The sequence below is a fragment of the Pseudorca crassidens genome, chromosome 1 (genome assembly GCF_039906515.1).
Source record: "Pseudorca crassidens isolate mPseCra1 chromosome 1, mPseCra1.hap1, whole genome shotgun sequence".
Classification (NCBI taxonomy): Eukaryota; Metazoa; Chordata; class Mammalia; order Artiodactyla; family Delphinidae; genus Pseudorca; species Pseudorca crassidens.
Window position 1 is genome coordinate 12157576 of NC_090296.1, and position 26775 is coordinate 12184350.

The 26775-nt window shown below is 58.7% G+C and overlaps 1 protein-coding gene across 3 annotated transcripts in view; it reads left to right on the forward strand.

The window, feature by feature from the left end:
* ITPK1 (inositol-tetrakisphosphate 1-kinase) overlaps window positions 1–25911 on the forward strand; it is a 161047-nt gene extending 135136 nt beyond the window's left edge. For all 3 annotated transcript variants that reach the window (XM_067727199.1, XM_067727212.1, XM_067727209.1), the window contains 6 exons: window positions 4577–4675; window positions 5000–5040; window positions 8765–8930; window positions 14611–14678; window positions 19286–19448; window positions 23768–25911. In XM_067727199.1, coding sequence (XP_067583300.1) covers window positions 4577–4675; window positions 5000–5040; window positions 8765–8930; window positions 14611–14678; window positions 19286–19448; window positions 23768–24126 — 896 coding nt within the window. In that variant the 3' untranslated portion in view covers window positions 24127–25911. The remainder of the gene's footprint in view (window positions 1–4576; window positions 4676–4999; window positions 5041–8764; window positions 8931–14610; window positions 14679–19285; window positions 19449–23767) is intronic.
* The last annotated feature ends 864 nt before the right edge of the window (window positions 25912–26775 follow it).

Consider the following 26775-nt stretch of genomic DNA (forward strand, 5'->3'; position numbering starts at 1 on the left):
ACGCTCGGTCCTTGGCCTCCTCTGCTGGGTCCTGCCATCACCCAGGCTACCACCTCAGACCCCAGAACCTGAGATTTCAGAAAGGTGTGGCTGTCTGGCCTAATGCTGGATGCAGCCTGTTCATTGGAAGTGTCTCGTCTCTGCATTTCATCTGGACCCCAGATCTCTCCGGGAGAGCACTCTCCTCATCCTTCTCTGATTCACCCTGGCCTTGGCAGGGGCGGGGCTGGGGGACGGGTCTCTGCAGGTTTTCTGGAGGATCGAAGGAGACACTGTACCCGAAGCATTTTTAGCCCAGTTTCCCGCAGGGAGCGAGTGCTCGCTTGGGTGGCAGCTGCTACCGCTGGGGTTTTTTCCTTATTTTTCTTTTTCGATTGGTATAAGCCACATACCATAAAATCTACCTTTTTAAAGTGTAGATACAGTTCAGTAGGTTTGAATATATTCACAGAGCTGTACAGCCATCACAATTATCTAATCCCAGAACATTTTCCTCACCGCAAAGAGGAATATTCCCATTTGCAGTCACTCCCCATTCCACCTGCCCCCCAGGCCCTGGCAACCACCAGTCTCCTTTCTGTCTCTGGATTGGCCTATCCTGGACACTTGGGATAAATGAAGTCATATATTTTGTGGCTTTTCTAACTGGCTTCCTTCACTTAGCAGAATGTTTTCAAGGTTTATCGATGTTGTAGCATGAATCAGTGTTTTTTATGGCTGGATATATTCCATTGCATGGTTATATCACATTTTGTTTACCCACTCATCAGTTGATTGACATTTGGGTTGTTGCCACTCTTTGGCTGTGATGAATCACGCTGTTATGAACATTCCTGGACAGGTTTTCTGTGGACATATGTTTCTGTCCTCTTGGTTGTATAGCTAGGAGTGGACTGCGGGGTCGCACTGGAACTATGTTTAACTGTTTGAAGAACTGCCACACTGTTTCTCAGAGCAGCTGGACCATTTTACATTCTCACCAGCAATGTCAGGACACTTGTTATCGTCTGTCTTTTTGGTTGTAGCCAACCTATAGGTGTGGTTTTGATCTTCATTCCTCTGATGGCTAATGATGTTGAACATCCTTTCCCGCGCTTATTGGCCATTCATAGGTCCTATTTTGAGAACTGCCCATTTCAGATCCTTTGCCCTATTTTTTTTTGTGTGTGTGTGTGGTACGCGGGCCTCTCCCTGTTGTGGCCTATCCCGTTGCGGAGCACAGGCTCCGGATGCGCAGTCTCAGCGGCCATGGCTTACGGGCCCAGCCGCTCCGCGGCATCTTCCCGGACCGGGGCACAAACCCGTGTCCCCTGCATCGGCAGGCGGACTCTCAACCACTGCGCCACCAGGGAAGCCCTGCCCATTTTTTAAATTGGGTTATCGGTCTTTTAATTGTTTGGTTGTTAATAGTTCTTCATATATTTTGGATACTAGACGCTTATCAGATATATGATTTGCAAATATTTCCCCCCATTCTGTGAGTTGTCCTTTCACTTTCTTGATAGTGTACTTTGAAGCACACAAGTTTTACATTTTGATGACATCAAATGTGTCTATTTTTACTTTGGTTGCTTGTGCTTTTGGTGTCTAAGAAACCATGTCTAATCCTAGGTCATAAAGATTTATACCTGTGTGTTCTTCTAAGTGTTTTATAGTTTTAGCTCAAATGCTTTTTCTGCACCTATTTTTTTAAAGGAATAACTGTTTATTGTTTTGTTTTTGTTTTTTAATATTTATGGCTGTGTTGGGTCTTCGTTTCTGTGCGAGGGCTTTCTCTAGTTGTGGCAAGCGGGGGCCACTCTTCATCGCGGTGCGCGGGCCTCTCACTATCGCGGCCTCCCTTGTTGTGGAGCACAGGCTCCAGACGCGCAGGCTCAGTAGTTGTGGTTCATGGGCCTAGTTGCTCCGCGGCATGTGGGATCTTCCCAGACCAGGGTTCGAACCCGTGTCCCCTGCATCGGCAGGCGGATTCCCAACCACTGCGCCACCAGGGAAGCCCTTTCTGCACCTAGTGATAGGATCGTGTGGGTTTCATCCTTTATCCTGTCGATATGGAGAGGGCACTTCTTCTACTAGGGAGGCCGTGGTCAGTAGCATGGACTTGGGAATCAGCTGCCTGGGGATGAGCCCCCAGCTGCACCCCTTACTCACTGTGTGACTCTGGACAGGGAGCTTCACCTCTCTGTGCCCCATTTTCTTTATCTGTAAAATGAGGGTGACAGCACTTCTTTGTGGGGTTCTTGTGAGGGTGGATGATGGCTTTGCAGACTGTGTGAAGTAGTGTCTGGCACATAACAAGTGGGGTTTATTGACTGTTGGCCGTTAGCCGTGACATTACTTGAAAGCTTTGGGCTGGGGTGGGAAGGGCCTTGAAGGCGGATCTAAAAGCCAGGCAGATTCACCTGCTCCGAAAACTCCGGAAGCTCTGACCGGAGGTGGTCTGTTTGACTCCAGAGATCTCCGAGTCTTCCCATGGGAGGGCTGGGTCCAGGGTGGCCCTGCCAGGCCAGGTGGGCAACTGACACAGACCGGCCTGCTGCCACACGCTCCAGTTTGTTTGGCCTGGAGTGTCACGCCCTGTTAGGGCTGGGCTGGAGGGGCTGCAGCAAGGAGCCTTTGCGCAGAGCACTTCCTCCTTCCACAGCCTGCCAGCCCCTCACCAGTGTTTCCACCCGGCTCTGACTCTGGGCAGGGGGTGCAGAAATGGGGCCTGTTTAGATAATGGCTTACAGCTGAGAGCCAGGACACACACACACACCCCCGCCCCGCCGCCAGCCCTACCTCCCTGCTCTGATGGCCTTGGCTTCTCTTCCCCTGGCCTGCCATGTGAGCCTGGCTCCTTGTCCTGGCCCTGTATGTGGCTGTCATGACCTTGGGCAAAGACTGCCTCTTTGGGCCTCTGTTTCAGCATCTGTCCCTGAGGAATACGAGTGCCCCGTGCAGAGGGCCTGCCTCGCCGTCTGCCAGGGCTCCACCCTCCCTGGGTCCCCGAGAACCTGCCATCACTCTGCGCCTGTTTGGAGTTTGGACTTCGCTGGCGGGGGGCGGGGAGGGAAATTAAAACACTTTTAATGTTCCCTGTGTAATTCTTGGCACTGGCTTTTATGAGATATGTGAAGCTGGATCTTACCTTGGTTTCAGTGTTTTAATGTACTGACCTCCTAGCCAGCCAAGTAGCTAGAAGCTGTTGGAGACAAGCTGCTTTACTGTTTGCTTTCGGTTTGGTTTCCAAGTTTGTGGCGGGGAGGGGGGTGTCACCCCCATCCCACTAATGCTCAGCCTTTCCCAGCTCCTGTGCCCAGAAATACAGGGTGGTCTTACCTCCTGGGAGCTGGTGCCCTGAGTGGGGTTGGAGGTGGACTGAGTAGTAATAACAGACCAGTCATGCAACTTAACAATCAGTAGAGAGATTCAGAAGACACTTTGTTTTCCCACGAATAATCTGTTTTGCCCTCACTCGGTGTCTGGCACCAGGAGTGTCCTGATGAACAGAGCACACCCAGCTCCCAGAGCTTCTCAGAAAACCAAACACGCCTGGAACCCACAGGGTGAGCGAGCACCCCTCCAAGAGTGGGGGCTCAGGAAAGCAGCGGCATGGGGGTGGGGCCGGGGCTGGAGTGTGGTGGCAGGAGGAGGGCGATGCCTGTGCTCGCGTGTGGCCCGTCGGGGTGACAGAGGGGTCGGGAGCCGCCTCTGTTAGGTGGCGAGAGGCTGCGTGCCACGGGTCCCTGTGTGACTGCGAGCCACTCTTTAATCCCCCCACCCCCCTCAGCGTCCTCCCCACGGGATTATTTGCAGACTTCAGAGGCGATGTACGTAAAGCCCTTGGCAGAGCTAGACCTGGGATAAGAGCTGAAGGGCTGGTGTCATTCCTGTGATTATCATTAAGCTGATACTGCCTGTGGAGGGGGAAATCTTTTTTTTTTTTAACATCTTTATTGGAGTTTAATTGCTTTACAATGGTGTGTTAGTTTCTGCTGTGTAACAAAGTGAATCAGTTATACGTATACATATATCCCCATATCTCTTCCCTCTTGCATCTCCCTCCCTCCCACCCTCCCTATCCCACCCCTCCAGGGGGTCACAAAGCACCGAGCTGATCTCCCTGTGCTATGTGGCTGCTTCCCACTAGCTATCTATTTTATGTTTGGTAGTGTATATATGTCCATGCCACTCTCTCACTTCATCCCAGCTTACCCTTTGGAGGGTGAAGTCTTTATTGCCCCAGAAGTGTTCATAGTTGATTGAGTGAAAATTTGAGTTACAAAACAGTACCTCGTTGTGGAGCTGTGTGTGTGTGTCACATGCCCAAGTGTGGGCTAGGAGGTAATCGCAGTCGTATCTGTGACTGTGTCTGGTTTTCGCTTTTAGTTGATCTGCAGCCTTTGCCGTTATCATGTATTGGTTCCGTCACTACAGAAACGCTATTAGAAAATGTAATGAAAGTCTATGCTCTCATTCCCGGGGCATGTGGGTGACTGCGGCGGCGTATGGGCCATCAGATGGGGTGGGCAGGGGCTCTGAGGGGGCCCCGGGGAGAGGACGGTGCTGACTCGGGCTTCTCCTCCGCCCCCAGATGACAGGATCTGCTCACCACCCTTCATGGAGCTCACGAGCCTGGGCGGAGACGACACCATGCGGCTCCTGGAGGAGAATGGCCTGGCCTTCCCGTTCAGTGCGTATCGCGCCCTGGCGCGCCACGTGGGGGCCGGGTGGGCCTTAAACTTCCCGAGGGTGCAGGCAGGCCTCGGCTGCCGGGGAGGGCATGGCCCCGGGTCCCTGGCTTCCTGGGTGGTGAGGGCCTGGCCTGGCGGCGTCCGTCCAGCTCACCCGCGGGCAGGTGCTGGCCCTGGTCGAGTCCGCGCCGCCCTCCAGCTCCCACCTGCCCCTCCCCTGAGGGGCTGCGGGAGTTGTTAAGAGTTTCTCCCTGTACCTGCAAGGCTGGGCTTTGTGGGTGAATAACCTCGCTCACCCCTCTTTTTCTCTCCCGCACCCACAGTTTGCAAAACCAGAGTGGCTCATGGTACCAACTCTCACGAGGTGAGTGGAAGACGTGACGACTTGACTGCACTGTCCCCCGCCTCCCCGCCCCGGCCATCCCCCTGCCCCCGATCCTTTCGGCTCGCGGTGTCTCTCTGGGAGCCCGCCTAGCCTGCTGCTCCTGAGGTTGTGGGTTTGTACGCTCTCTCCACCCACACCCTGTGCCTGTCCTGTCCCCAAGGCCGCGATGGCTGTGCCTGCCCCCTTTGTGCCCGTGCGAGCCAGGCCTCCATCTGACCAGTCCTTTGGCCTGTCGGTGTCAGTCACTTCCTGCTCCGTGCCAGGCACTGGCCTGGGCCCCACTGAAAAGATGCCATCGCTGCCCACAGGGATCTTCCAGGCCTGCTGAATTTGGGAAGGGGGTGAGAGGAGGAAGGAGCACCCTACCTGCCGTGTATGTGACTGCCCCACCCTCTCATTCATTCCTGTGTTCACCTGGTGGTCCTTCCCGGCCTTGGGTGCCCCGGGAAGGATGTAAGATGTGAGTCCTGGCCTGGTGGGGAGCACAGAGTCCCGGAGGCGGAGGGCACCAGCGGGGTGTGGTTGGGAGACTGAGCGGAGGAAGCCTTTTGGGAGCTAATGGCCGGGCAGGGGCTCTGCTGGGTCTGTTGCCGTCCTTAAGAACCATGCCTGGGACATTGTCTTCAGGGGCACAGCTCAGCCTGGGGACCCCCTCATTAGGTGCATGGGAGGACACCCTGGGCTGTAGACATTTGACCCACCCAGAAGGCCCTGTGGGAGAGTCTGTCCCAGGCAGCCCTGCTGTCAGAAATGCTCCCCCAAGACCTATGACTAAACGTGGACAACCCCGGCGTTGCGCCCTGGAGAAGAAGTATGTAGTGTCTTTATCCCTGGCATGTATTTATGGGGAAATGTCTGTAAACAGCTGTGTCCCTATGGTGTGGTACATGCCGTGATGGGGCTGCAAGGCCGAGGAGTCCCTTTGCTTGTGGGGGGAAACGTGAGGGCAGGAAATCCTGGCCTGTAGCAAAGGTCAGCTGTCTCCCAAGGTCAGGAGCCCTCGTGGAGCCAGGGGTGTGCGCCTGGGCCGGGCCCCGGGAGGGAGCAGGAAGGCCTCAGAGCAGCCAGAATCGTGTCCCCGGAGCCCACACTGCCCTCGCTGGCACCAGCGCCCGGCCCTTTTCACCACCAGACGGTTCCTCTGTTGGTCAGTGTCTCGGGGTTTCCAGGACAGAAAGGCGACTGCAGCCATTAGTGTGATTAGACTGGCCTAATGCAGAATAGGTCAGCCTGCCAGGAGGGCACCGCTTCTGCTGTTGACGTAAGAACTTTGGAATCACACCAGCCTGGGACCAGGTCTGGTTCTGAGCACCACCGGCTGTGTGACTTTGGGCAGATGACCCAGCCTCTCTGAGTTTCTGTCCCTCACTTGTAACTGGGGATATGGTGGCTGTTGTGAAGGATAAGGGAGTTGCTGCGTGTGCTGCCATGGGGCCTGGCCCAGGGAGTGTTTGATACGCTGTCGTGGAACCAGTTGCCCTGGAGCCCGCTGGGTCATGGCTGACGGGGCAGGGGTTCCGGATCGAGGTGGCCACCCTCCTCCAGGGGAGTCTTGACTCCATGGGGTCAAGTGCCTTCAGGGGAGGCTATTTCACCCCTCAGTCCAGTTATCCAAGTCTGGGTCCAAGGTGTGTGCCACGTCCCCCCCCCGCACTGCCCCACCCCTGGGCCTCCCCCAGCCCGCCATGCACTGTTTCTGGGAGGGGCTCCTCTGCTGGGTGGGGGTCAGGGACAGAGCCCTGACATTGGGATCTGGGGTGTTGCAGATTCCCAGGGGGCTTGTGTGCCGCGGGCCATCTGCCTCCTGGGAGGCTGTTAGCATCAGAGGGACGCCCCCTCTGGTGGGGCGCCCTCCGTGGCGTGAGCCTGTGGGTGGGACGCCGAGGCTCGTCACCCACCTCAGGGGTGCCCGGGGATGCCGAGTGCTGCGAGGATGGAGGACATCTCCGTGCACGTGATGAGCTCTACACAGGAAAGGGGGCTTTCTGACCGGGGTCCTCCCCTGTACCCCAGTCTGCCCGAGCCCTACCCCTCACTCAACTGAAATCGGGACTATTGTTTTCATCTTAGGGTCACACGATGGTTTGGGCTCTTGTCTTGGCTTTAAGCTGGTGTAAGCACGCAAGTGTGCTCCACTTGGAGTGTGTGGAATACCACACCCCCTCCTTTAGAAACAAAAACCAAAAACCCCACTGAGCCAGAAGCTCGGAGGACCCCAGAGCCACCCCATGGTGGTTATTTTATCTATTTAGTTATTTTTAATTTTTTTGGCCACACTGCGCGACATGCGGGATCTTAGTTCCCTGACCAGGGATCGAACCCGTGCCCCCTGCAGTGGAAGTGCGGAGTCTTAACCACTGGACCGCCAGGGAAGCCCCACCATGGTGGTTACTGATGCTATTTCACAGGTGAGGAAGACGGAGCTTAAACAGGGCTTACGCAGCAAGCGCCAGTGCTGGGTCTTGAACCCGTGTACGGCTCTCTTACTTTCGTCAGATGGCTAAGGAGATAATTCATTGTGGTGCACGTGCACGCGCGCACACACACACACATGCACACACGCATGCACACACACGCACACACACACGCACACACACACACGCACTTTTCGTTTCCCCGTGTGGCCTGGATCTCTACTTCTGCCCCACCCAGCTGAGCACCAGGCATATCGTGGTGGTGCTCTGTGACAGTTGCTGGGAGAGGCAACAGCCAGTGTGGCGGCCAGCTGTCCAGCCCCGTTACCCCTCCCAGCAGCTCTGGGCATCTGGTGGCTCCTTCCTGGGGCCCCGTGGACTTGAACGAAGCATTAGCCGTGGCCCCGGCACTGGCAGCTGGCTGCGGTGGGCCTGCCTCAGCCAAAGCGGGCAGACTTTCTCCAGCCGCCCCTCTTCCCATCTCGACCTCAGTCCCCTGCCAGACCCTCCTGGTGGAGGCCTTTGTCCCCAGAGGATTCAGGGACGGGGAGCGGCATGTTCCCGTTCGTCAGCTGCTCGTGTGGCTCACTCAGTGTGTAAGACGGCAAGGCTGGGGGGCTGTTGGACCCCAGCCCATTCCGGGCTCTGTCACTTTCCCGCAGCCACTAAGTGCCTCAGGGCCTCAGTTTCCTCATCTGTAAAAGGGGCGTGGTGTCGGTGCCCACCTCGGGGGTACATTGTGAGGGAAACACCAGGTGATTCATGTAGAGTGGTTAGAACAGGGCCAGGTGTGTCATGAGTACTCAAAAGGCAGCGCTTGTCATTATGCAGGCTTGGACCCAAGGCCTCCCAAACCCTGCGCCATTGTCTTCCGCTTCCTGGCCGAGCCACCTGCCCCCCTCCCCACCCCCCATCTCACCCGACCAAAGACTTTGTGGAGGAACCTCTAGGAGGTCATAAGGGTTAAGTAGTGCACAACCCAGGGGGTCCCATTCCCTGGGTGCAGTGTGAGTAGTGGAATTATGCAGTGCACAGCCAGCTCATCCTTCCATGGTGGGCCTGACGGTACAGGATTTCCAAACCCTCACAGCAAGCGTGGATTGATCCCCAGGTGTTCTTCTCAAGTCCCTCTCCACTCACCCTGGCTTGAAACTCTTCTTGGGGAGCCCTTGTGCTACAGGACCAGGGGTGGGCCGTGGCGGCAGTGCTCTGGACAGGTAACACACCCCGTGCCGGAGGCTGAGGACGTGGTGGACCCTGCCCAAGCCCTTGGCCCCCTGTCTCCCCAGATGGCCATCGTGTTCAACCAGGAGGGCCTGAGCGCCATCCAGCCGCCCTGCGTGGTCCAGAATTTCATCAACCACAACGCCGTCCTGTACAAGGTGTTCGTGGTCGGCGAGTCCTACACCGTGGTCCAGAGGCCCTCGCTGAAGAACTTCTCCGCGGGCACCTCAGGTAACTGAGCCCGCGCCGTCTCTGGGTGCCCTGAGCTTAGGGGCGTGGCTGGAGTACGGCACCAGCCGCCAGCTTCTGGAGCAGGGAGAGGTGATCTGGAGGTTGGAAGAGCTGTGTCCAGTAGCTAAAGAGGTCTTGGGGCACGCCAGGCCATGGTAGGGGCTCCGTCTGTCTCTACCATACATTGTAGGAAGAACCTGAAAGCTCTCTGCCCCCAGGCCGCTTCCCGGGGCCCCGTGCGGTCCTGAGGCCCACAGGGAACACGCTGGAAGGGGTGATGGTCCCTTCGGCGAAGCCAGGGAGGGGGAGGGAGGGAGGGGCCCCTCATATATTGAGGACCAGAGTGCTGGCTGCTTTATCACGTCTCCTTTTTCCAACTGGGAAACACTAAGTTACCTGCTGCTTCTGCAGCTGCTGAGGTGGATGCATGCTCTCTTCGGAGTCAGCACACAGGGTGCAGGACTTCCCGGCTGTGGGACCCCGGGCAGGTCAAAGGTGGCCACAGTCAGCCTGCCGGGTACCCCGCAGGGCTGAGGAGCGCATCCATGAGCGTGTTTTGGATCAGTGGATAATGGTCCTCCGTGTCCCTCAGATGTCACGCAGTGGTGGCATTGCAGGGTTCTGCCAGCGTTGGGGCATCTGAGGGGGTCCTCTAGGGAGGCTGAGGGGCTCCACGCGCTCAGCTTTTCTTCAGCTGCTCACCAGCTGCAGGTGACCCTTGGCCGTTTCAAAAACTGACACTAAGATAAGGATTTGCTGGTATTGGGGCCGCTTAAAAGACTGTTCTAGTGGTTCTGGAGGCATCTCTAAGGCAAGTTCCAGAAACCTTTGGAACAGTGGCAGTGTCTCTGGAATAAGCACGGTTTTCCAAGAGGACCTCTTGGAGGATGTCTGGTTGCCCTGGTGTGTTTTGCTCTCACTCACTGTGTGTTTCTCTCTGGACGGGAAACCCGCCATCACCAGATGAAATGTCCAGGCTGCGTTATTTCCCTCTGAGCAAACAGATGCGTCTTCCTAAAATCCCTCTGTGGGACTGCCTGTCACCATCCGCTCCTCATGGCTTCAAGCCACTCCTCTGTTTTTGTTTTTTTTAATAAATAAATTTATTTATTTATGGCTGTATTGGGTCTTCGTTGCTGCGCACAGGCTTTCTCTAGTCGCGGCAAGCGGGGGCTACTCTTTGTTGCAGTGCGCGGGCTTCTCTTGTAGCGGAGCACAGGCTTCAGTAGCTATGTCATGCGGGCTCAGTAGTTGTGGCTCGCGGGCTCTAGAGCGCAGGCTCGCTAGTTGCGGCGCACGGGCTTAGTTGCTCCGCGGCATGTGGGATCTTCCTGGACCAGGGCTGGAACCCGTGTCCCCTGCATTGGCAGGCGGATTCTTAACCACTGCGCCACCAGGGAAGCCTCAGGCCATGCCTCTTGACTGAAGTCCAGCTGTTCGCGTCCTGTCTCAGCCGCTCTTCCCATTAACGCAACCCAGAGAGCAGACACTTTGGAAATGTGTGTCTCCCTCCACTGCCCTTCTGAGTCCTGGCGGGGCTTTCAGGGCATCCCGGTGCTCACGCTCGTCCTTCCCTCTACCCACTGGGCTGATGGAATGATCTGGGGGTGGGGGACCGATGTCAGGAGGGGTCTTTTTGTATGTGACTGTGTACTGGCAAGAGGCATTCTTATCAATTGTGGGCAGGTTGAGGCTGATGGTTTTTTAAGCCTGTTTATATTGTTTCCTGATTTTTAAACGTATGTTCTTTAAGTCTACACAAAATGTATTAAAGGAAGAGTAGGTATGCCTTTTTATTTATTTTACCAAAAAATCACTCCATCTCTAAAAGAAATATACCACGTGGTTTCCTTCCTTTCCACATGAAGAGTCCCTCTTTTCCTTCCCTTTTTCTCCTGGTTGCAAAGGCCTGGGCCAGTTTCCATCTGGGAACCACTAGTGGCTGGGCGTGAGCTCTGTGTCCCGTGTCTGAGGACAGGGGCTCCGCATCTGTGTCTTCTCATGGCCATTCCAGGTTGCCAGTTTACCATAATATGCAGGCTGGGGCCAAGTAAATCAGTGGAGAAACATAGAGCTAATGGAGAAGTGTTTATTATGCCCAGGCGAGCTGAGTGATTTTCACTGTGTCCATCCCTCCATCCCCAAAAACTGATTCTGTGTCCACTGTCTTCAGGGCATCACAGCAGCTCGTTGTTCTTTTCACGCGTGTGTTCTCTTTCTGGATGAGAAGCACAGTGTGACAGCGGCTCTTTAAGCTGGACCAGTTGGGCAGGGGGCTTTAGGGCTCTGGCTTCTTTCTAGCCCCCTCCCAGCTTTCTGGTTCCCATGGCCCTGCGTGGTGGGCTCGCCGGTCTCCCCTGTCCATGCAGGGAGGTGGAGGCTCCTTGAGTGGGATTCTTTGACCTGCAGTGGTGATGAGGACACCAGCTTTCCCTCCACAACTACTGTGTTCTTTTGATTCTCAGATGTACTTTTGGTTTTCACCTGTTAGCACCTCTGAAGTCAGGTGTGTCTTACGGCCACAGGCCTCTTGCAGTCGCCTCTGCTGGAACTGAAGACACGTTTTTACAGAGAGGGTTGAGGTTGGCCTGTGCCAGCCCCAGGAACACATGTTCTCTGCCCTTGGTCCACGGTCTTGGGGAGACTGCTCCCCTCTCTCCACTAGTTCCAGAGTCGCAGTGGGTGTGTTTCTCTGCTCCCCTTTCTGTGCAGTGGGTTTATTTCTGTTCCTTTTCCTCTGCGGGCACAACGCCTTTCTTAGGCTCTACACGTGGGCCTTCTTTTCCTTAGGGGTATGTGTATAAAGGAACGACACCGCTTACCACATAGAGCAGGGGTCAGCAGGCTTTTTCTGCAAAAGTCCAGAGTAAGTGTTTCCAGCTCTGTCATAATTATTTAATGCTGCTGTTGTTGCCTAAGAGCCGCTGTAGACAGCATTGTAAGCGAATGGGCGTGGCTGCGTTCCAATAAACCTTTATTTACAAACACAGGTGGCGGGCCAGATGTGGTGATCTTGCATCGAGAGGCCCTCAGGTGTAACAAATGCCCTGTTTCCTTGCACCTGCCAGGCGCTCAGCCCTGGGGTCCAGCAGGGAACTAGATAGTCAGCCAAGTGTCCTGCCCGCGTGTGTTCATCTTCTAGCGGGAGAAACTACACACCAGGGAAGAAGAAATGAAAGGACGAATTGTGGCAGCACAGATGAGGGACCGCAGAGGAAACAGTGGGTCCTGGGACACCGCTGGGTGAGGGGAGCCACTCGGGCAGGGCAGCCGGGGCCCCTCTGCGGAGCTGATGCTTGCGTGGGATCTGGGAGGAGACCTGGGCCACCGTCTGCAGCGCCATGACATGCTTTATCCCCCGCCCCCCGCCAGAGATGTGAAGATTAAGCAAATGAAGCTGAAGAAGGTGTGGCCACAGCTCACAACTGCACCTCAGACCCTCTGGGATATTTGGGTGCTAAACTTGTCACTTACTCCGCTTCTTTTGAACCTCTTTTGCTTGTCTGTAAATTGGGGACAGAAATACCCATATTCCTCTTATTGCCTCCCCTCTCCTGTGGGCGTTCTTGGTGTTCTTCCCGGGGCTCCGTGTGACTCGGGACTAGTCCAGGAACAGAGAGGGGATGGGCCCCCCCAATCCAGGGTGCACCTGTGATCAAGGTGCAAGGGCCCAGCCAGGCTTATCTTTAGGGAACTCGGTATCCTGAAGCTACCCAAGGAAACTGGCACCAAGGGATGCTCTGACCCTTTCTGACCCATCTCGGCTTCCACAGTCTCCTGGTTCATCAAATGGCCGGAATCCGCTCCCACTCTGTCCGGCCCCTACTCAGGCCGCACATGGGGAGGATCTGAGTAAAGGGCAGCTCTCCCCTCCCTGCTGAACAGTCCTCTGGCCAGGGCTCCCAGGTCAGCGTTAGCCAGGAGGAGAAACGAGTCTCCTTTGAAATGGTCCACGCTTTCGATCTTGCCACAGGAAGCTGTTGGGCGACAGCTTGGCTGTGTCCACCTGCTCTGGGGGGCCTTTCTCTCCCCAGGCCTGCTCTGCCATCCTGGCGATTGCCCTTGGGTCCCACAGGGTGGGTGGGAGGCGCCCTGAGCTCAGTAGGACTGGGCCAGGCTGGGCTACAGGCTGAGAAGGTGGGCAGTACCCACGGAAGGCCGGAACGCCCATCCCAGCTGCTCCGGGCTCTGGCCCGTGGAGCTTGCCACCCTCCGAAGGCTCACTTTTCTTGGCTGTCAGCGCCCAGGAGTCGAGGTTGGTGGGGCTGCTTGGCACCAGTCCTGCAGGGTGTTTATTTTCCCCAGGCTCCTCCCCAGGACCGTCTCTCGTGCCCCCCGTCTGGACTGGCTCTGGTCGGAGCGGTAGGAGGACTTTCGGGCACACCAGGGCGGCAAGGGGCCTGCATGCCCCACTAGCGGGAAAGATGCCAGGTACATCTCAGCGCCTGCCTGCTCGGCCTCCGCCCGAATCACTTCCTCATGCATGATTGTTGCGGCGCTGTAATCCTGGAGGTGGTGGGGGCGGGCGTTGGCAGCCAGAGCAGGTGCCGCCTCGGGCTGGCCCCTGGCACACGGCGGTGCTGAGCCAGGGCCCTTCCTGGCCTGCGCTTAGAGGCCTGGGTCCCAGGGATGCGCAATGTGTCCTGGGGGACGGGAGCCGTAACGCCCTGCCAGGAAGGACTAAAGCAGAGGCCGCTGGGGCCACGTTGGGGCTCGTGGCCCGTGCCACTCTTGGGGTGGGGGGAGCACAGTGTGATGACGGCCTTTACCAGATCCCAGCCCCGAGGCTCGTGGTTTTGTGCCTCGTGCATTCGTGTGCCACACTTCCAGCCGCTGGAGAACGTGTTTCTGACCGACTGACCTGCCTTTCCTCTCCAGGGGGTGAAGGAGCAAACCAGCTGCTCATCACTCCCAATAATCTTGGGATTGATCTGCCTCTCGGGTGCCCCCATGGGACCGAGAGGGCCCAGGGGGCAGTGGGAGCAGAGAGGGAGGGGGTGGGAGTTGTGGAGGGTATTTCGTGGGGCTGTGCTAACTTCCAAAGCCGAACTGTATGCTTTCTTGGATGGGTCCTACAGAAGCCCATGCTCTGATTTCCGATTTTTTCCTTAAGTAGTGGGGAAACAGCAAAACCCTTTGTATTTTAAACACTCACGTGCCAAGTGGCAGCCTAGCCGTTTCTCAGCTGCTACCCTGAAAAGGCATTCCGTGGGCAGAACTGGGAGGGGAATGCTGGATTAAATGGCATCAGTTGACCTCTTGACTCTGGGCCTTTGATATGCACATATGCAGCATTTCCCACTCACTTAGCCCCCTTTCTGGTGCCGAGTCCGTAAGACACTCTAGACACGCTTTGGGGAGTGGGGGGCCTCGGGTATTGGGGAAAATCAGGTATGGTTGTGTAAGACGAGAGCAGAGGCAGAGGTGCGCTCATCAAGCCGTTCATTTTTACACGGGAAGGAAAATGGAAACAGGAGCCCTGCCTGGGCGTGCGGGTCTCCGTGGCGTCCTGTCTTCCTGGGGTGGGTAGGGAGGCCCAGGTGGCTGCCGCTGGACGCTGAGCCTGAAGGCCACTGTGGCCTATGGCTGGGGTGGTGCTGTCCCCTGGTGCCGGGTGCTGGAATCACCGTCCCTGCCTCGAGCTTCTAACTCCGGCTTCTTCCTGTCTTTGCTTTTTCAGACCGTGAGTCCATCTTCTTCAACAGCCACAACGTGTCCAAGCCAGAATCGTCATCGGTGCTGACCGCGGTATGTCCCTCCCGCCGAGCCCTGGGTGTGGGGTGCTTTTGACTGTCCAGCGGGGCAGAGTGGCAGGACCTTCACCCCAGGCCAGGGGCCCAGGGCAGTTCCAGAGACCCCTCTTCCTCGCGTGCTTCGGGCCTTCGTGCCAGTGGTCATCACAGCCACGCCCGCTCGTTGCTGGGCTACTCCAAGTGGATGATTTTCTAACTCTCCTCCTACATGAGGAAATCCCCCCAACCGTGAGGAATTTGAAGTCCTGCTTTCTAATCTGCCTTTTGCCTGATTTAAGAAGAGGGAGCAGAGCACCACCTCAATTTTCCTTTTTCTTTCCTTGCCCACGTGAGTCCAGGGAGCGTTTGTTAAGAGCCTGCCGTGTACATCTGGGGCTGCTGGGGTAGTTCACGGTGGGTAATGGGCTCGGGGTTGCTGTTCAGCAAACGTCGCTGCGTGTCAGGCTCCATCCTCGATGCCCTGCGGCCCAAAACAGCCTTGCAGGGGTGGACAGACATCCCCACTTTCCTGAGGCAGGAGGGCTGTGCTCTGAGGGCTGTCCCTGAGTGATCAGGGACAGAGACGAGATTTGAGCCCAGATTCGTCTGATGCCAAAGCTGGGTGTTCCGGGAATTTAGGATTTCTTATCTCCCTGGCAATTGCTGAGCAGTTAGAAGTCAGCGCTGGGCCACCCTCTGCTGTTCCTCCATGTGTCCTGAGAGCCAGGGGTCTCTGCTGCCACTGCCGCTGAAATGAGCCCTCTGCCAGCTCTCCGCTCCCCTCCTGGCCATGCTCGGAGGGTTTGCCAATGTCCCGTCCACAGCAGACCCCCACCTCTAGGCCTCACTCCCCCTCGTTCCAGGTTAGGGCTTCCTGTCCCCCAACCGAGGCTGCCTGTGCTTTTCTTGTCTGTTTCTGGTTCCTTTGAGGAGCCAGCTGTGTGCTGAGGGTTCGACAGAGCACAGGCGTGGAAGGGACCTGGAAGGAACACCAGCGTCCCTCAAGATGTTAATAGACATTCCCCGGGAACAAGTTTTGTGGTCAAGGATGCTTGGAGAACAACCAGATTTTAAACAGAACCCCTCAGCGCCTGGCTGTGCACATTATAAGACGTAAATAGGTGTTCTGTGCAAGAAAACGTTCTGGTCTCTTACAAGCTGCAGAAACTTCAGGCTGGCCCAGCTCTGCAGGGCATCTTCCCTGCGAGGCTCTCAGACCGTATTAGGCCTGTGACTCTTGGAGGGGGTTGGCATTCTGCGGACTTACCAAGAGGCTGTCCCTGCCACTCCCCTGGCACAGAGCAGCTCTAATCACCGCTGGGCTGTTACCTGATGCCAGAGGGTCACTGTGAGGGCCAGAAGCAAAGTCACCTTCCTGGCTAATCACCCACCTGCCATTCAGCCTGCGTCTCTGTCTGCCACGTGGCAAAGGTCGGCCTGCAGACCCTGCGGGGCCTCCTCTCCACCTTTAGGCCCCGCTGCCTCTCCCCCTTCCCCCCAGCTCATGACTGCTGTGTGGGGATTCCCCCAGGGCTGGCAATGTGGAAAAGAGAAAAGGGAAATGCAGGCAGCCGTCCCTTTCCACTCGGGATGTCAGGCCCACATGCACAGACAAGGCCATCCCCAGACCTGGGTGTCCAGACAAGCCCCTTAGCGTTCTCCTGCTCGCTAAGGTCCCTCCAGTCCCCATCGCGGCCTCGTGCAGGTGCCGGGAGCCCTGCCCTGGCCTTGAAGCCCCCCCTCCCTCCCTGGCTGGAGGCTCCCAAGAGTGGACGCAGCTCCCACACCCAACTGGCTGCCCCCCCATAGACACAGGGTATTGGTTAAGAGTGTGACACTGACAGGACTGCCTGGGGTCAGACCGAAGCTCCACAACTTTCCAGCTGTGTGGCCTCGGGCAAGTCACATTGCCTCTCTGAGCCTCGGGTTCCCCGCCCCACCCTGTAGGGTGGTGGTGGTGTTCAGGGAGTCCCTAGATGAAAAGCACCATGGCAGTGCTGGGTGTGCAGTAGGTGCTCAGTCAGTGTCAGCTGTGACTGGTGACGGGTGACCCCGGGGGTCCACCTGAGCACCTCTTACCACCTCCGTCGCCTCCGTTTCAGACAATCAAAGGGCTCCAGAAGGACTTCTGAGATTCCTTAGCTGAGCTGAGAAAGTGCTTTTATAAACAGCGGGGTCACGAGGCTTTGTAACAGAGCAGCAGCCATTGGTCCCCTTGCTGCCAGGCCTGAGCCACAGGCCTTACGGGTGAGCTTCGTGGATCCCCACCACGGTCCCTTGGCGGCAGGGGTGTTCTTATTACCCCGTTTCCTGGGGCGAGAAAACAAGACGCGGCAGGGCCCGTTATGGCTCAGGGCACGCAGTGGGGACTGGGCAATGCCAGGCGTCCTCCCAGGGCTGTGACTCGGTGAGGGACCCGGGCCGCAGGACCAGCGGCCAGGCTGCTGATCTGGGCTCAGGCAGGTGCCTGTCACGGCGAAGCTAACGCAGATGCTTAGACAGCATCTCCCCTGGACGAGACGCCGAGGCAGCGGGGTCATGGGCGCTGTTGGGGGTCGCCGCCTGCTATGCAGAGCCGGTGGATGTGGCTTTCACAGTAGCGCACGACGGTGCCCAGTTGTGGGGTCCCTGCCCTGCACGTGTCTGGGAGTTCCCCATCAGCCATGCGGCTTCCTCAGCTGGGGGTAAGCACCACGTGTCCTGGGTACCCAGGGCTCTGTCCCCAGCCTACCTGACACAGCCTCGCTTCGTGTTAACATTAGTCGTTTTAATGTGAACCGTTCAGTGGCGTTAAGTACATTCACAGTGTCGTGCAACTGCCACCTCTGTCTAGTTCCAGAGCATTTGCATTACCCAAAAGAGAATCCTGTGCCCGTTAAGTGTCACCCCTCAGTCCCCCTCCCCCCAGCCCCTGGCAACCACGAATCTGCTTCTTAGTCTCCATGGACTTACCTATTCTGGACCTTTCATATTAAGGGAACCGTACAGTGCGTGACCTATTGTGTCTGGCTTTTTTCACATAGCCTGACGTTTTCAAGGTTCATCCACGTGGTAGCATTGTGAGAACAATACTCCATTGTGTGGGTAACCCATTTTGTTTATCTAGTCATCTGTTGATGGACATTTGGGTTGTTTCTACCTTTTGCCTATTGTGAGTAATGCAGCTATGAACAGTGGCCTACAAGTTACACACCTGGGGTGGAATTGCTGGGTCACATGGTAATTCTCCATTTAGCTTTTTGACCCAGCTTCTGTTTTATTTCTGCTGGGTGAGCTCCTGGGCTTCCCCTTTGGCCCCGAGCCCACAGTCCATAGGACTCTGCTATCTCCTGAGCACCACACGTGAGCCCTATTCCGGCTGACGTGCTGCCATCCATGCCCTGAAATGCAAGTGGAGCGGCTCCTCCAGCCAGGCATGTGCTGTCCCCATCACGTCAATGACCTTGTGATTCCTCCCAGCAGTCTGGGATGGAGGCCTCATTGGCCCTGTTTTGCAGATGAGCGGGCTGAGGCACACAGAGGCCAAGTACTTTCCCCTAAGACCACAGAGCTGGGAAGTCACGGTCAGGATTCAAATCCGGACCCCTCGGACTTCAGTCCTTCCCAGGGCGGTGTTCTGCTTCCTTGGAGGCCCGGGCCAGGGGCCACGCTTGAGCCCATGAAGACTCGTGTGCCTGTCCCAGGCCAGCTGTGATTAGAGCAGAAAGCGAGCGGTGTCAGCGGGAGTCCAAGGGACGGCCCCACGAGCCCTGTGGAAGCTTCGCTAAAAGCTGAACTTGGACCCGGGGGTTGGGCCGCAGCAGCAGAGTAGACTCTTTGGGGAAAGGCCCGCTGAGCATGAGTTAGTGTGGTCACACCAGAGTTAGCGACTCATCCGGAAGGGGAGAAGTGTGAGCCCCACCCAGGAGCCCTGTGACCACCACCCGCCCCTGCCCACTTCCGGCCAGTAAATGAAGGCCGGTCCACGGAACCTATCAGCTCACAGCCTTGAGGCTCCGGCAATGGTGGGCCAGTGTGGTGATGCTGACAGAAATTCCCCCTGCTGCCCGCCTCTGCCCTAACAGTTCCAGCTGCTCCCAGCTCTCTCCTGTGGGTTCTTACCTCTGCACCTTTGCTTCCACTGTGCTCTCATCTGGGTCCCTTCCCCCCACCCCCCTCAATCCTCCCCATCTTCAAGGTCCAGCTCACAGGCTCCCTGAACCACACAGTCTTCCTGGGTTCACAACAGACTCTCCATCCCCTTCCTCCTTGCTAAGAGGCTTGGGTTTTACAGGCTTAAATGCCTGGGTCCAAATCCAGCCCTGAGCTGTGTGGCCCTGGACCGGCCCCTGAGCCTCTCTGAGCTTCAGCTCCCCTGTGTATAAAATGCTGATAACGGTGCTCGCCTCCCTGCTGGTTATGAGGACTAGAGGTCACGTGCGCTGTACACCTAGCAGCTGTCCAGCCCTTGGCAGGATTTGGAAATGGCCGTCCTCGTGCCGACTCTGGTGGGTCTGTCCTGCCTCTTGCCTGCGGGTAAGGCCCGGCCTGTGCCACCTCCCTGGGGGGGTCTCTGTGTGTGGCGAGGCGTGGAGCCTCCGCACCCGGGGCCTGACTCGTGTGTGTGTGTGTGTGTGTTGGCAGCTGGAAAAGATCGAGGGTGTCTTCGAGCGACCGAGTGACGAGGTCATCCGGGAGCTGTCCCGGGCCCTGCGGCAGGCACTGGGCGTATCGCTCTTTGGGATCGACATCATCATCAACAACCAGACGGGGCAGCACGCCGTCATCGACATCAACGCCTTCCCAGGTGAGCGGTGGGGCCGGGCGCCGCCTTCACCGGTCTGTAGACTGGCAGCCTTGGGCGGGTGGTGGGGGCCGGAGAGTCGGGCTGACCAGCTCCATCCCTCACTGTCTGGGGCCCGGGGTCGGAGCAGCCCCCGCTCAGCCGCAGCCCCACCTGCCAGTGGGTTTACAGGGCACGTAGTGGGCCTGCAGCTAAACGCGTGTTCTTTCCGCTGCCTCTCCTGGCCCGGTGCCACCAGCAGTGGCCTTTCCGGGCCAAATCTCAGCTGACCTCTTGGGCCCTTGTAGGTTTAAAGAGCTGAAAGGACACTGGAGGGCATATAAATCCCAGTTTACACGCAGGGAGGGAGGGAGAAGTTGTCCCAGGTCATACGGCAGGGTAGTGGCAAGGCCATGCTCCTCCCCCCGCCCTGAGCCACCATGCTGGGGACACGCTCGGATCCGGCCAGCTCCCCGCGGCTGGGGCGTCTGCTCCATGCTGTCTGCGGCAGCCCTGAGGCGGGAAGCACTGCCGGGCCTGCTGCCCCACCAGGCTCTGCCCTGCACCCCTCAGATCCCAACTCAGGGAGGGGCTCAGCGGGAGACATCACCCGAGAACCCTCAAGGGGACTGTTAGCTTCAGCAGTGATGGTGGTGGCGGCCCTGGGCTGAGCTACTTCACAGAGACACGTGCTGAGGCCAGGCGACTCCCCATCTCACGGCAGGTCAGGGACAGTGCTGCTTCGCTCCCTCTGGCCCAGAGCAGCCTGGGCGCTTACCCTCTCGCTGGGCATCTCTGTCTCAAGGCCGTGGCTCTTGCCTTTGTTAAGCACCTGCCCTGGAGGTAGAGCCATCGTCACTGCTCAGTGGATATGAAGAGCGGAAGCGATTCCCGCCCTTGGGGAGGCTAGCATCTCACGTGAGAGCCCTGCTTGCAGGAGGGCACTGCACGGTGGGCGTCTGCAGGGAGCAGAAAGCCCCCGTGCTTGGGGAGCATCACTGGGCACCAGGCTGGGTGCTTGACGCGTGTCCCCTGCACTGAGAGCATGCGGGCCAGGCCCGGCCAGCACCACGATTCACAGCCAAGGAAACCCAGGTTCGAGGGAGGCCCCTGCTGTCTCTGTCATGCAGTTTGCCGAAGGCCCACTGCATTCCCCAGCTGCTGCAGACAGTGCGGGGCGGCGGGGGCCCTGCCCTCGGGGGACGGGGGTGCCAGGGGCTCCTCTGTGAAGCGGGAGTGGGAGCAGGGCCTGGCAAGAAGGGAGGGAGCCACCCCTAAGGATCCCGGGCAGGGCCTGCGGAGGGGGGCCTGTGGCCCGAGGCCTCGTGCAGCAGGGAGGTCAGAGGTCAGAGGGGAGCCCACCGTGTGGCCGTTCACTCTGAGCAAGGTGGCGCGGCCATCTGAGGTCTGTGTTCATGAATAGAAATTGAAACCCTTTGGGACAATGGCCTATTTCTCCGTAGTCACCGTGGGTGCAGCCTGGACGGAGAGGTGGGTTTTTGATGAGCGAGGGTGACGGAATGAGAGAGCACAGGGATATTGAGGCTGCATCAGGGGAACAATTAGAATAAATCAGAGGATCTAAATCAGGGAGGACGTGGAGGGAACGACAGCGAGAAGGCGGCTGAGTCAGTGGATTGGGGGGACCGGGCAGGGCAATGCCCGGCTGGTGGGGTGGAGGTTCTAGAAGGATGGGGGGGGGGGCGGGGAGGAACTCTGCAACTGAGCTGTGGATTTGTGCTGGGTCCTGAGTTGGACCCGCCCAGCCAGCACCTGTGTGACTCGGGCCGGACGTTCTGAGGGCGTCAGAGAAGGGACGGCCACTGTGAGCCAGCGTGGATGGGGGAAGCCAAGAGGAGGCCCCTGGCGGGCCAAGCCTGAGTGATGGAGCCGAGCCCCGAGGAGACTGTGAGGCAGCCCGGTGCTGAGTTAGGCCCCGGGAGCGGGTGGGGCTTGGGGCCCAGAGGAGGCGGTGTCCAGGAGACGGGCCGCCTGGGGCCCCGCCTTCTCCCTGCCGGGTTTACGGGCCTGGATCTGGAGTCCTCATGGTCCTGGGCCACCTCACCCTGTGCCTCGGGCCATGGGTGTCCGGTAGCAGCCCCGCCACCCAGCCTGCGTGCTGGGCTCTGGGCAGTGGTGACAGCAGTGGCCACCAGTGGTGCCCAGCCTGCCTGGGGACCTTTACCCCCAGGGTTTCATTTCATTCTCACAACCACACAGCGTGCAAGGGACCATCAGGATCCCATGTGCTGCCGGGCATGTGGAGCCAGGGGGCTGGGCGACACGTCCAAGGTCCCATGGCTACCAGGTAGTGGGGCTGGGCCTGGGCCCTGGGCCCCTGACCTGAGGCTGCCTGCTTCTTAGCTTGAGTCGTGGGTTCAGATCCTGGCTGCCCTCACCATCTGCTGAGGCGAACCTCCGGATGGGGCAGCCTCAGTGTTCGCTCGTGCACAGTGGGAACACTTCTCCCCTCCTAGCAGAGGAGATGGCGTGTGCACAGTGCCTGCCCTGCAGCGCTCCTTCACGCCTCAGTCCGCCCTCCCCAGGCTGCGAGGAGCCATGGGCCGGGCCTCGTCTGGGGGCGGCAGAGCTGTTGCTGAGGGAACAGCTTATGTTCCCTGGTGGCCTGTCAGCGGATCTCAGCTCTTCTCCCCTGCTCGCATCTCTGCCCTGGAAACCCAGCAGCACGTCTGCCGATGGCCCGTGACTGCCCTGCCCTTCACCCCCGGCCCCAGGGCCGAGGAAGTGCCCAGTCCTAGAGTGGGGCACCCAGCACCACATGTATTCAAGGCACGGGTGGCACCAAAGGGCCTGGTTCAGATCCCAGTGCTGCTACTTAGAGCTTCGTGTCCTTGTCTGTAAAATGGAGATAACCCTCAGGTCCCGCTCCCCGGGGGCTATCAGGATGCCACATGTAGCCGGGGGCCAGCACTCGGTGAGCCTGGATGAACGCTAGCCCTGGACGTTGTCACCATACCCACCGTCACAGTGAACACGTGTCCACCTGCTGATGGCTCTTTTGGTGTTTGGCGCTGGTTACTTAACTCTGTGCCTCCATTTCCTCATCTGGAAAATGGGGACAGAGGGTTGCGATGATCAAGTGAGGGCGTGTTGAGCAGGGCAAGTGCTGTGCATGCCAGTATATACCCAGTTTTGTTTTTCCCCTGGGCGCCTCTGCTTGCCCCTCTCAGCCTCAGGCTCCCTCAAAACCACAGCACTGTTTGCTGGACACATAAGAGCGTGCACAGTGAGGCAGCCCCATCTGCCTGGCCCCTGGGCAGCCTTTTCTGTACGAACTAACGCACCTGCCCAAGTCCGAACCTTCATTCTCCTGCAGCTCGTGCCAACGGCTGTGAAGACCATCCCAGAGGACGTGCGAGGGGTCGGCACCTCTCAGCACCAGGCCTGGTGTCAGCGATGGGGTCACATCCCGGGGCCGGGGGTGGTACCTGGGCCCCCTCCCGATGCAGGCACGCTGTCCCTTTTTGGGGACCTGCTTCCTGTCCCGATCACTGTTCTTGCAGCTGTGTGCCCGGTTCTCATTGCTGCAAATTGGTTCAGGCAGGCGGGGGCGGGGGCGCCCACCCGTGTCGAATTTCTTTCGAAGCAGCTTTCAGAAGTCAGCAAAATCCTCGAGCCAGATCCGAAATTTGCTCGATGGGTGGCTCCGAGGACTGCTTGCTGACATTCGCAGTTGCATCTGTGATGGGAAACGCAGGCCCCAGGTGGGTCCCGGCGGTTTCTGTTCAGGAGATCCGGGCCCGCTTGTTAGGGAAGCCGTGTTAGTGCGGTGGCCTTGTTGGGGGGTGCGCAGAGTATGCAGCATGGCGGGCCTCCTTGCAGGTACTGATACTTTGGGGGTGAGAGGGAAATGGACTCAGTTCCAGGAGCAGCTGCTGTTGCTCAGGGCTCACCCACGTTCCAGCCCTCCCAGTCCTGCCCACAGGAGCCCCCCTTCCCCCGTCCTCAGTTTACACACAGGGAAGCTGGAGCTGAGCCACGTGGAGGGGGAGGGGTGTTTCTGATTCAGAGCTGGAGGAGCGGGCCTTCTGTCCTGCCACCTCTGGCCACTCCACCTCCCCCGCATGATGGCATCAGACCACGTCGGGAGGGGGGTGATTAAATGAGATGCCGAAGCTGTGCTCAGCAGGGACAGGGCGCCTTCTCAGCGGCTTCTCACCCTCCGGGGGCAGCCGAATTCAAGGACTGGCCCCTCGGGGCCGCACGCACGGGGCTTGGAGTCCAGGCTGTGTGCACTCGACCAGCCCTCGAGGGCCCGGGAGACCCTTCGCGCCCCCCGCACCCACCTGGCTCAGCGTGCTGTCTGTCTCTCCCACCCCCAGGCTACGAGGGCGTGAGCGAGTTCTTCACGGACCTCCTGAACCACATCACCACCGTGCTGCAGGGCCAGAGCGCGGCCGCGGCAGGCACGGGGGACGTGGCCCCGCTGCGGCACAGCAGGCTCCTGGCGGAGCAGGCGGGTGGCCTGGCGGCCGAGCGGACGTGCAGCGCCAGCCCCGGCTGCTGCAGCAGCATGATGGGCCAGGAGCCGCCCTGGACGGCCGAGGCCGACGTGGGCGGCGTGGGCGCGGGCAGCACCTCCAAGCTGCCGCACCAGAGACTCGGCTGCACCGCCGCCGTGTCGCCCAGCTTCCAGCAGCACTGCGTGGCCTCGCTGGCCACCAAGGCCTCCTCCCAGTAGCCACGCACGGGGCCCGGGACCCTGAGGGGCAGCGCGGGCTGCAGAACACACACACGCTGGGCGAGCAGCTCCCGACGGTGACGCTACTACTAAGAATTCCCAAGGATCTGATTCTCCTTCTCCTTCTTTTTTTTTTTTAATTTTTAACCTGATTCTCTGATGTCATGATCTACATGAGGGGTGGGGGTGGGGACGGAAGAGAACCCCAAGTGGTCCAGCCTCGCGGAAGAGGGACAATCCCGCCTGATTCCTGCTGTGCAGATCTCTCCACTGAGTTTACACACGCTTGTGTTTTCAACACTAGGTCTGAATGTGAGGTGGGGTGTGCATGCGTGCGTGTGTGGGGGTGTGCGTGCGTGTGCGTGGTCGCCGTGCGTGTGTGAGTGCCCGAGCACGTCCATGTCTGTTCTTCTCAATGGCTGCTGTGGCCCAGGCCTCGGGGACCCTGGAGCAGGCCATCCCTGGTCAGGCTGTCGGCGGCTGAGCAGAGCCAGCAAACAGTTGCCCGTCTCTTCTCTCCAAGCCGCCACGCCAGGCCCGGCCCCGTTTCCCTTACCGCTGGCTTAAAGCCCCATCCGGTGTGCAGCTGCCCCCTCCCGAAAGCAGGAGGAGCCAGGGGAAGCAGGAGGCCCCAGCTACCATTTCCTTGTGGATTCCACGCAGGGAGTCTGGGCTGTGGTCCACCTGCTGCCCGCTCACGAAAGCAGAGGAGGAGGAGGCTTCCCTGGGAAGGCCACAGCCCTGGGTCGGCTGCCTTTCTCCACGTGCAGCTCCCTGGAGTCCACTAGGCCCGTCAGCACGTGTCCCACACAATGGGGCCTCCTTCCCTGACCAAGCGCCACTGCTCCCTGGACCCGGGAGGAGCCTGCCTCGCTGGGAACCTCTGGGCTGATCCTGCTTGTGCCAAGGATTTGTGCTGTGACTTTGGGCCAATCATTCCAAGAGTCGCCGGGCAGTCATGACCAGGGAACTCAAGGGCAGGCTTGACGCCCTAGCCCCTACAGTGCAGCCTGTGTCTCCGTGACGTCAACCCAGATGAGCGTCTCCTTGGCATCGAGGCGATTTGGGGCTCTCCCCCCAGGCAGGAGGAGGCTGCACGTTGCTCCACACCTGCCCAGAAGGCCTGATCCACCCCTTTCATGCTCGCTGCCAGCCCCAAGCACTAAGCCAGCCAGGTGCGAGGGGGCTCGCAGCCCCAGAGGCAAGAAAGCACATTACCCGCTTCTCCTATTAGAGTCACCCCCGCCCCTGATGGCAGCAGACAGACCACCAGCTGATCAGTCCAAGCCCGAGGTCCAGGCAGGCTGGCAGCCCCCTTTGCAGAGAAGGGGGTCAGTGAGGGGCTTTGTCAGTCCTCGGGGCCGTGTGACCATCCGGCGGGATGCATAGGGACCCCTGAGCATAGCCTTGTGTCTTCTCTCATCAGTCCCTCTTGAGGAAGAGGAACAGGCCTCTGGGCTGTCCTGCGTGGTCCAGGGAGGATGGACTGAGAGCGGCCGCTGAGCTGGGCGCTCAGACACCTTCAGGCCTGGTCAGCAGGGACGTGGCGGTTGCCCACTTTGGGAAAGGAAGGGCTGGGGGGAGGGCGGCTGCCATCAGAAGTGCCCAGCTGTCCTAGAAACCACGGGCCCTCCGACCACCGTGTTTACACGACTTGAGTGTTGAACCCTGATTATAATGTCTGTACGTCGCCTTTCCTAGCCTAACCCCAAGCGCCGGGGGAGCAGGAAAGCGTGGCCGGCCTCTTGCACTGCTTTGTCTCCAAAATAAACTACTGAAATCAAACTGCATTTCACACGTGTTTACAAAACGTTGCGAAAAGCCTGTGCCCTCTTCCAGTCTTTTAATAAAACAGCTTTACGTTTTTGAGTAAAATTCCAGTCCTGATCGAGTCAGGACAGGTCGGGAGTGCAGGGTGACCCGGTGCCAGGCGGGGCCCCTGGCCACATCGTGTCCTGTTTAATCGATGCCTCCCCTCCAGCTCTCACACGTCAGCGTCCAGGGCCCGGATATCAAGTAACTGTTTTGCAGTGACGTGGCACTTTCCACCAGCCTCGATGCGGGTGGCCAGCAGGGTGGGGAAACCGAGGGGCGGGGTTAGGCTTCATAAAAGCCCAGGAGCTGCGTGGTGGGTGGTGGGGAAGGGACTGGCCACTCTCGAGGGCATGTGCGGGCCTCTCCCCGGGCCCAGCGTCTCTGCAGGGGTGGAGGGAGCTGTGTCGGGGAGCGTAGACGGGGAGAGGGTTGCGAGCAGCAATGAGGTCTCACCAAGCGACCCCCATCCTCAGTGTCACCTGATGCACACTGACCGGGTCCCAGGACACCGGCCATGGAGTCGGTCTCCTCTTAGGTCTCCGTGTCCCTGGCCCTGGGGCTTCCGCATCAGGGGAAGACAGACCCCCTCAAGGCCCTCAGCCTTTGCAGTCTCTTCTTCCCCAGGGCTTGGTGCTGCTGCCTCCGGCCACTCTCAGCACCTTCGAGGGCCCATGGGGAGGCCCTGCTGTGGTGTACACGTGTGGTGCCTGGACCCTGCTGGCATCCCGGGGGCGGTTGGGACTCTCCTCCCCAAGCTGTTTTGCCAGTTGGTGGGCCTGTTGGGGGCCGTGCCCTGCGGCACCTGGGTGGTGGCCAGTGGCTGGGGCTGCCGAA